Source organism: Impatiens glandulifera, chromosome 1 (genome assembly GCF_907164915.1).
Source record: "Impatiens glandulifera chromosome 1, dImpGla2.1, whole genome shotgun sequence".
In the NCBI taxonomy this organism is placed as follows: domain Eukaryota; kingdom Viridiplantae; phylum Streptophyta; class Magnoliopsida; order Ericales; family Balsaminaceae; genus Impatiens; species Impatiens glandulifera.
Genome location: NC_061862.1, coordinates 77582737 through 77593543, shown reverse-complemented (window position 1 = coordinate 77593543; position 10807 = coordinate 77582737). Strand labels below are relative to the sequence as shown.

Below are 10807 nucleotides of genomic sequence, written 5' to 3'. Positions count from 1 at the left end.
GTTTTAATATGGTGTTCTTTTTTTGTATTCTTACTGTTGGTATAAATTATACCTTATATAATTTATGCCTCATATCTAGTATAAAATAGTAACTAGTCCCCTTAAATACAACACGTATCCGTGTATAGTGTAATTTTTAATTTTTTATTATATTTTTTTTATTAATATTATATATAACCTATTATTGTATAATATATTAAATATTTTATTTATTTTTAATATTATTATTATTATATAAAATTATTTTTAATATATATATTTTTTTTAAATAGTCAATATTTTAATTAAAAAATATTTATTTATTTTTATAACGATAATTTTATTAATTATTATTTTCTATATTTACTTATATTATAAATAATATTTTTATTTTAGTTTATTTTATTAAATTATTAATAATATTTAAATTAAATAAACATAATTTATCGTTTATATTATAATTAATTTTTTATATTTTAATTGAAATTACATTAATTATTAAATAATAACCAAACAATAATTTATAATAATAAACAATATTATTTATAATATAAATGAATAAAATAATAATATTAATAATAATTTTAAATTAATATTTATTATTTATACAACTTATACTACATTTTTATACCAAACACAAAATTATAAATCATATACAACTTATACCATTTTTTATAATTCTTACCAAATATCAATAATCTATACCACTCATATTACCCTATATTATTTATATCTCCTTACAATTTATACTTCTATGTAATTTATACTTGGTTACCAAACACTAAACAACTACCTAAGAGAACATCCAAAAGTTTATCCAACATAAAAGAGAGTGATATTTAGTAAAGTTTTTGAGATAGAGAAAGTAAAGATATAATTATTAATTTGTAAAGGACTTGTATGATTTTGTGTTATAGGTTTCGAAGAGGATATCTCCGGAACAGAATTTCGGTTGAATCATCTGATTGAACCGAATTTTGACTGTGTCTAGAGGTAATCGTAGTAAAGTCAAAATTCAAAACATTCATTTACAGAGTTTAACCAGTCAAGTCAGATAGATCCCCACTTATTTTAAAACCTTGTTAATTATTATTATTATTATTATTATTATTATTATTTGTAGAGATAGTTTGATTATAATTATTTGGATTTTAGATGTTTTATATGATTGTTTGTTAGAAATTTTTTTTTTATAATTTATAGGTATTTTATATTTTAAATTATTTTATTTGTCCAAACAATATTTAATAATTATTTTTTAAAAATAATTAACATTAAGATATCATATTTCAATTTTTCAAAAATAATAATATTATTATTATTTATCTAGTAGCGTAGCTAGTGTCTAATGTGACCATTTTTATTTATCATCGTGTGTTGAATCTTTTCAGCTACATATTATTTTTTCTCATATTTTTTGAGTTTACCTTCAATATATTTTTTGTTTTTTTCAAAACCACCTTAATAATATTATATTATATTATATTATATTATATATATATATATATATATATATATATATATATATACCTTTTGATTGTTTTTGTGTGTTAATCAATTATTGTTTATTAATTTATATTCAATAGCAAATGTCTCCCTATAAACATATCTCAAAAGTTGGTAGTGATTTGGTTGGATGACTTTTTTTTATTATTTTAAATGTTATAAATTGAATTTGAAAGAATTTTATTATATTATATTTATGGTATAGAAACTTAGTTAAAGTTTTATTTTGTTAAATTTATTTCGGTTTCATCACAGCCCTAGGGTAAGCAATTTACGTCCTTCTATCTTATGGTCCAAATTCTTTTTTTAAAAAATAAATCTTAACAAGGTTTAAACTTAAAATCTCTTAAAAACTATTATATCTCTAACCAACTAAACTACTTAGGTTAAATATAATAAAAAAAAATTATTAATCTTTTTAATATAAAATTATATATAACAAGTTAAATAAAAAATAAAAATATTTTTTTTTACATACACCCCTAAACTTCGGGCCGACCAGGTTTCATTACATATATTTTTTAATATTCCATAAATCTCTCTTTTGGGATCACATCTACATTAAGATTTAAACCAACCAAAAAAAATATTATAAAAAAATGACATGAGTACCAAATTTTTTTTTTTTTGTCATTTTTATTTACTATTTTCTTCTATAAATCTAAAAAAAATATTAAACTAACATTCATCCATATATTTTCTTTATTTTATTAACTCCATTCCAGAAAAATTTTAAACTCCCTTTAAAAAAAATTAAAAAAATTCAAGTTCTTCCAGGTTTTAATTTCTGAATTCGTCTAGTGGAGATTAATACAGTAAAGGGTCATACTTAATGATGACAATTTGGGATGATTTTTTTTTCATTTCATGGGTAGTTGACACAAAATTATATTTGTGTCTCCACCCCGACTCCGTTCGGAGATTATGTTCTGAATACTAATAAACATAATTAAATATATAATATCACAAATATTTTTATTTTATTTTATTTTATGAGAGTTGTAAATTTACTTTTTCTTATAATAATATGAATTTCAATATTTTATAATATATTTTATAAAAATATAATTTTATCATGATTTTTATTTTTTTCCGAAGAATATGGTAAAAATCGTCGATAATTTTTTGAAACTAACAGAGCAAAATTATTAATAAAAAATCTCTAAAATAGAATAGATCGGAGTTAATAATGCACCCCTTGCCCTCATTTTGCCTCGTTAACTAAATAAAGTATTAGACTCATGTTATATTTCTATAATTAAAAAATATAAGAAAAGGAAAAGATGTGTTAACTTGAAATTGCATCAATATCTAATCCCTTGAAAATTAGTGTAAGAATAACTCAATAGCCATAGTACTCTTACTAATTTGGATTTATAATAAAATAAACACCTAAATTGAATTTGGAGTAACAAAGTTCATTTGATAACTTTCCCGATGGATAATTAATTGACGTGCAAACAACAAACAACTTTTTTTTAATGTAACCAATGTGTTTGTTCTAGATTTTACAAAGCTCGACTAATTCTTGAAAAAAAAAAAGTTAGGACAAGTCATGCCCTCACAATTTTAATCCTAACATTGTAAATTTTTGTTTTACTCATTTTACTATAGTTTCATGATAAAAAAAAAAAAGAATTATTCTAACTTATTATTATTCAAATAAAATTTGATGAACTAAGAAAAAGAACCTTACTTTGATAGGTGTTCAATAATAACAATAAAGTGGATAAGAAAGAAAACCCATGAGTTGTTTGCCTCCTAAAAATAATCGAGTTTAATGCCTAAAAATACTGATTCTTTATGATTGTTAATTAGTTCCCATTTTGACAAGCCCACAATTAATTATTTGAAAAATATTAGTTATGTAATGTACTATGAATAAGGAGACAATACTAACTTTCTTGAAAATTATAATATTATAATAATTAGTTTTCTTAACACAAAAGTTAACATTATTAGAATGAATCCTCTAATTTCTTAACAAACCAAAACTTAATAAATAATAATAAACAAATAAATATTATATGTTTTAATAACTTGAAATTGTTTTCTATTTTCAAAAATTGATTTATACAATTTAATCAAAATTTTAAGTATAATCTAATAACCCAAATACACCGAAAATAATAAGTGTGTTAAGAATACAACATCGATAATAAGATATTGTTTTAATATCTTAATAGTCATTAATATTTGACAATCTTTCTTATTATTTTGAATGTAGAAAACTGAGATAGAATTTTAAAAGTTAAATTAAGAATTTTATAATTTAATAAATTAACGAAATCCTTAAAAAATATAAAGGTAATATGACAAGTGGGATGCTCACTTCTAGATTTAGATTCAAAATTTTCTTTTTAACTTACTTTTGTATACATATTTGGCTTCCAATTATCATCTAGATTATTTATAATTATTTACTTCATTTATCATAAAAAATTGTTTTCAAAATTATTACTGAAATGATTTATTTGGTTCCTGGATTTCAATTCAAATCATAAAATGAGATAACAAAAGAACTCAATAAAAAATGAATCTTTAGTAATAACCCAAAGTAGTAATTAAGATGAGTAATAATACTCAATATCTATATATAATCATCAAGAACTACAATTACATATTATATTTTATAACCCTAGAATTAAAACCAAGTAAGATTTAAAGTTCATATTCTCCATCCAACCTAATAGCCATTACCTGGTGGAATTGCAGCATACTGTTTATCAACCACTTCAATAAGCTTGTTAGCAATTGCACTTGCATAAACACAAGAATCTTCACAAATCTGCACAATTTTTTGACAAATGACACAAATTCAAGAAAACCCATATCATTAAAACCATAGAAAACTCGAAAAATCATTCGTTACCTTGCTGTTAAGGAGAAAACTGTAGTTATCGCCAACTAGGCCACCTGCAACATGATGAATATCGAGCTGAAAATCATCTAGAACCTTTGAAACTATCAAAAGACAGTTGATCTTCTTCCTTTGAGCAAGCTTAATGGTGACTTCATCATCTATGATTCGAACATCAACTTCAGTGTCCTTTGTCTTCCTCTGGAGCCAAGAACTTCTAAGTGAATTAGGGCCATTGTTACTGTAGGACTGATCAGTTTTCATGATCATCGAGCTATTACTTTGCTCTGCATCATTAATATGATCTTCTGATTTCTTCTGTCTCTTGTTTCTCTCTCGACCACATCTTTTCCTCTCAACCAGCAGCTTTAATTCATCAACTGTCCTCAATAATTCCTTGATGTAATCTATTGCATCTCCAACAATTGATGCTCTATCACTCTTTTTAGCAAAAAAAATCATCATCATGTTAGTAACATATATATGAAGATCTAAATTGAGAAATTGAAAGAGAATTTGTATAGTACCTTAGTTGGGTTGGGTACCAGATTCTTGAGAGCATCATATTTCTTGCTCAGATGTTCTCTCCTTTGTTTCTCTGTTGGAAAATGAGTGGTTCTTCCTTTGCCATTGTTGTTTTTACCTTTAATAACCCTCTTCATTTCTCTACTGAACTCAAGAACACCATTATCAAAATGCCTTCCATCTCCATCTTGAAACCCACCTCCAGTTGTAATTCCATGATCAACCAAAGACCCACCACCACCATGAGGTACAGACTGAAACAAATCCCTGAAAAAAGGAGGTTGTGGGGATAGGTTTAAATGGAACAGAGGATCATACATAACGTTCTGAGTTCCATCTGGAAAATCCCCTGTAATCGCGGTTTTCAGGAAGGAGATTGACGAATTGGGAAAGAAAGAGGAAGGGGCAGGGGAGTTTGGTAGCTGAAGAAGATTGAGAAGATCAGATGGATTAGCGCCTAGATACGAATTTGGGTTTTCGAGATGATGATTTTGGTAATACAATATGTTATTATTAGGATCTTGCGTTTCAATGGTGTTAACATTATTAGGATCCCAATTATTAGATTGATGATCGTCATAGAATAGAACCTGGTTTTGCGTTTCATCAGTAGTACCCAAATGATTCCCATCGAGATTATTTCCATTGATGGGATGATGGTTGTAGCAATGATCCATCTCCAATCCAAGACGCTGATGAAAATCCGCCATAGCAGCTGAAACAGCTCCAGAACATCCATTAATGACATCTTCTTCTTCTTCAACTCCTGGAGGAGACGTTTGATGATGATGGTGATGATGAAATGAGATATCATCCATGGAAATTAATGCAGATTCACCATTTGGAGCAGTTTGAGATGAACCCACCGTCTCCATTGAATCAAAACAGCCGCTCTCTACATACATTCTGTCTTTTTTTCTACTTTGTTCTTTGGGTATCTCTCTCCTATCTTTCTGGGTTTCTGTCTGCTGTAAATCGACGATACAGAGCGACAAAATCAGCAGAGGACAGTAATTGCAACTACAAGAATCGTACTAGACTAGTATACAAATAGAATAAGATTTCAGAAAGAGAATTTCAAAGTACAAAGACCGACTTTTAATAGCTTTCTTCTTGAAATTGAAACCCAAAACAACCAAATTACATAAAACTAGAGATGGGGATGGAAAGGGATATCTTAATTTACCTGTAAAAAGGGTTTTTTTATAAGGAAGAAGGAGATGAAGAAGATGAAGAAAGAATAAAGATTTGATATTTTGGCTATATGCTTTTTAACCAAAGGAAGGAAGTTTGTTACTGGAGATTCCTTTTAGGTGGGTCCCATTCCCTTTATCAGTTTCTACTGCCAGTCCCGTTTCACTCTCTCTCATCTCTGCAGTAGTCTTGTTTGGTTTGAATTTTGGTTATTTAATATTTTTTTAATGAAAAATTAAATTATTTAAGTTTTAATTAGTTTAATTTTTATAATATTTTGTATATTTTAAATTTAAATTTTATGAAAGTAAAATAAAAATGTTTTTGTTAATGAATTGAAACAAATTATATGTGATTAAAAAATGTAAGGGCTGGTTTGATGTTGGTTATTTTTTGTTAGAACGTCGAGTTATACTTATTCTTTTAAGTGCGAATAATTCTCGCGGGGTTAAGTAAATAGTTCGCAAACACACCTAACTAGAACTTGTCACATGACGGGTTCAAACTCAAAACCTCAGGGAGACTGAGAATATCCATCTCTTGTTGTCGTAAATATCAAGCAAACACATTTAGGCCTTGTTCTCATTGAGTTTTTTAAAAAACCCATCTAAAATCAATTTTCCAATAAAATACTTTTTAACAATCACATCACTAATTTCACTAACCAAAATATTAAAATACCCTCAATTTTAAATTATTATTTTTTATTTTATTCATATATATCAATACCCTTTAAGTCTTTTTATCAAATATAATCATCGCCTCTTCAAAATCATCATCAATCATTACTTTTTTCACTCTCTAAGTTTTTTCAAAAAACTCAATCCGAACAAGGCCTTAATGGTTATTTAGGAGTGTTTTATTTGATTTATTTTTTAAATATTTTATTTGATAAAAAAAAAGATTATTGAAGTTTTTAATTGATCAGAATTAGTGTTTTATATTTAAAATTAAATATTTTTTATTTTAGTTATTAGATAAGTGATTCAATAGCCAACTTCAAACAATCTTTGTGTATAAAGAGAATAATATACAAACTTAACATACTATATAATTTGATTTTTTTTTTAAACTATAGTTTATACTAAGCACAAAGCTAGTACAATATGATATAGTTATATCATTAATTTAGAATATTTTTAGTATAAATTAAAATTGAGATGTGATCTATTAGATAAGATTATTTTGAATTACTTGAATAGGTTAACTATATTATAATTTAATGAAATAAGGTTTTGTATTGATTTGTTCTTTCTTGTGGTTAACTTTTGATATAGGAGGGGTGATGACTATTTATGAATATTCTTCATTTAGAAAACTTAACTAGCTAATTGGAATTATTTGATTGATATTATTATTAATTTATTTGAATGAAGTCCTTATTTAAAAAAAAAAAATTGAAAACAAAATTCAAATTATTTTTGTTATTTGTTTTAATTTTGAGTGCAAGTATTTTAAAAAAATGAACTAAATAATTTATCTTGTGGGTCAAGAATATTGTTCCATGCAAACCTCACTCATAGGGCTTGTTCGATCATATGGATTTTTTATTATTAAAAATCCTACTATCACATTTTTTAATTATTACTTAATTTATCAATGGACATATTTTTCCTTATTTTTATAAAACATAAATTTTAAATATAACAAAAATATTATAATAATTCAACTAATTAAAAATTCAATTCACCTAAATTTTTATTAAACAAAGTTTTTTCAAAAAATCTCAAGTTAAAATTCTCATACTAACCAAAATAAAAGGATTACTTCATTCAAAGCTACAATAACCACCGCAAATATTAAAAATGTATTAGTAGTTTTGCAATAAGAATTCACCAACTGAAGATTTATTAAAAATATCATTTTTTTAAAATGAGCTAATTATTCTTAACAAATACATTTAATTAAGGAAATTGAAATAAAAAATGATAGGTTAGTTACAAATTAAATAAAAAAAACAGTTCTTGAAAAGTTGGTGTCAAAATCTTTTAATCCTAAATGGTTAATCTAATCATATCATGAGCAAATCCCATTTTTTTGGAAATAAGGTACATTTAATTATGAGATCTTTTAAAAGCATATAATGTCCTCTTTGTTTTGGCTGAATATATGCTTAGCTATTTCATTACATGTTAGCAATTTTGCTGGAATAAATTTGAATAAAACTTAACTAGAAATAGTTACATGAAATTTCCATATTTTGTTGGCATATATTTGATGAAAATGTTGCAAATTTTGTTTCAAATTGTGAGTAATTACATATTATTAAAAATTTAGTAGCAACAAATTGTTGCAAAATATTAGGAACACAACATTTTGTGATTAATTTATGTCATTTTCAAAAAATAAATAAATGTACTTATAATTGTTCGGATAAGTTGTTGCAAAAAATATCCTTACAGCCCTGTGTTTTATTGTTCTATGTTGTTAATCTTAATTAACAATTACTTTTCATTAAGGGATATTATTTTTACATTGTTTTCTCTTTTATACTTATATTTGTATTATATGTTGTTGTTGAACTAATTTTTCTATTCAACCACTTCTTGCCAAAGAAAAGAAAATGTGAATTATCAGAGATATTACCCAACATTCTACTAGTTTGAGGATATTATGTAACTTATTTAAATTGTTAGCGTTGATGTGTTTGATACGTTTTTATAATTTATCTATTTTATTTGTTTAGATTATTCAGCTTATTCGTTAAACATTTGAGTATATTTAATTTTATTTATAATGTTACATTATTCTCTAAAACTATTATGGTACCAATTTATTACGCAATAACAACATATTTGTTTTAACAAGAGAATCAAACTATATATCTCAAAATTTTCATAAACTATATATATATATATATATATATATATATATATATATATATATATATATATATATATATCAATGTTCTTAGATAAAATAATAGTTTATATTATAAATGCACATTAATTAAAGTAATCTTAGACATTAAAAATACTTGTTTCAAATAATTCTCAATATAGTTTTCACATTTATATATATATATATATATATATATAATAACCTATTTTTAAAAATATTCCCCATATTTTCTGTTTCCAATTGATCATGCTCTTTTGATTGTTATAGTTTACATGAATAAACTTTGTTGGAGGTTGAAAAATGCAGGACATGCTTCCCAACGACCCTACAATCAGCATTAGACTACAAATATTTTAGAAATTATACTACTAATTACATGTGATTAGGCGCTCAACTTACATTCACTTCGACAAATAATTTAAATAAAATATCGATAGATTTTACATAATAAACGATCTATGTGGATAAATTTTACATTATCATACCATCAACTATAAACTAATAAGTTAAATGAAACAAGTAGCGAATAAATTGAACAAAAAATATAATATATATTATAATGAATATATATATGTCCAATAGGGAATCCTCAAAAATAAAAATAAAAAATGTGACAAGATATGTATATGTGACTTGATTTATTAAAAATCATATTATGTTTACTTGAGTTATTTTAGTACATTAAAATAATAGGAAACCCAACTTATTATAATATCCAATTGCTCATTCATCTCATTACAATACAAATTTTGTTAGAGTTAGTATGAATGTTATAGTATGACCTGAATTTATTCATTTGTCCACCTCGAAATACCTCTCATTGATCATTATACATCCCATTGTCATATATAGTTCTTAGATGAAGAACAAAATGAATTTTTAAACGAGATATTGTAATAATTATTTAAAAAACCCTATAAATAACCCATCTTTACTTTTGGAATAGGAACTCAGCGTTCTTAAATAGAGAGGTTTGCTTTAGCTAATATGTAATTACAAGAAATAAATATACATAATGTTATTTTCATAATTTCGAGATTCAGAGATCAACTAGTTTACTTTTTTTTCACTCATCCAAGAATACCGAATACCTAGGGCTTAATGATTTCCATTTGGTTTATAACACTTCAATCTTAGTATGAAAAGAAACTAATCTAAATTCTTGATCCCTTGTAAAGTAAGGAAAAAGAGTCTGATTCAGAAATTGGAGGATTAATTGAGTCCTTTGATTCAAGTTTCATTTACTTTTTTTTAGGCCGTTTCATTTTATGGCATTACCTATTTAAATCAGATCATTCTTAATAAGAATTAATCTCGAGACATTGAATCAAGGTTTTTTTTTTTATATATGAACATTTATATAAATTGTTTCAATAATATCATAAAAAGAAAAGAAAGTATAAAGTTTGGTTGTTTACAGAGGGGTAATTAGTATTAATCTCATTTCTAATGGTGATTGCAGGGCCGTTGGGAAGCATGTCCTGCATTTTTCAACCTCAACCAATTAGTTTTATTCTTATGTAAACTATTACCATCAAAAGAGCATGATCATCCCTATTGGAAATAAATAATATGGGTACTATTTAAAATCCAATATTTATCTCTTCAATTTAATTAAACAATGTATAATTATTTGAAACAAGTATTCTAATGTATTAGATTAGTTTAATTAATGCTTAAATTAACTATCTTCATGGTTGCATGGTTGGTTCAATGTAGAAAGAATAGAACATTTTTCCAAAATATAATATAAACTGTTACTCTTATCTTTTTTAAGCAATATAAATCATTACCTAACATTGATATATGCAAGATAATTATGAGGAATTCAAAAACTAAAAAGAGAAAGATCGATTTTTTGAGATCCTTTCTTTCTTCAAACGGGTAGAACGAAGATAGAAT

The 10807-nt window shown here is 24.8% G+C and overlaps 1 protein-coding gene across 1 annotated transcript; it reads right to left on the bottom strand.

Moving 5' to 3' along the window:
- Window positions 1-4010: 4010 nt before the first annotated feature.
- Window positions 4011-6167, bottom strand: LOC124921704 (transcription factor bHLH10-like). The gene is made up of 4 exons (XM_047462393.1): window positions 6057-6167; window positions 4873-5838; window positions 4358-4786; window positions 4011-4273 (listed from the first exon to the last, which is right to left on the bottom strand). The coding sequence occupies exons 2-4, from the start codon at window positions 5773-5775 to the stop codon at window positions 4172-4174; spliced, it is 1434 nt and encodes a 477-aa protein (XP_047318349.1). The 5' UTR covers window positions 5776-5838; window positions 6057-6167; the 3' UTR covers window positions 4011-4171.
- Window positions 6168-10807: the final 4640 nt, after the last annotated feature.

Excerpts from the sequence above, each read along its gene's own strand:
- LOC124921704 (XM_047462393.1), bottom strand. The coding sequence starts at position 5,775 with ATGTATGTAGAGAGCGGCTGTTTTGATTCAATGGAGACGGTGGGTTCA. Across the intron at positions 4,787-4,872 it reads TGGTACCCAACCCAACTAAG|AGTGATAGAGCATCAATTGT; the intron begins GTACTATACAAA and ends TTTGCTAAAAAG. Across the intron at positions 4,274-4,357 it reads GTTTTCTCCTTAACAGCAAG|ATTTGTGAAGATTCTTGTGT; the intron begins GTAACGAATGAT and ends AAAATTGTGCAG.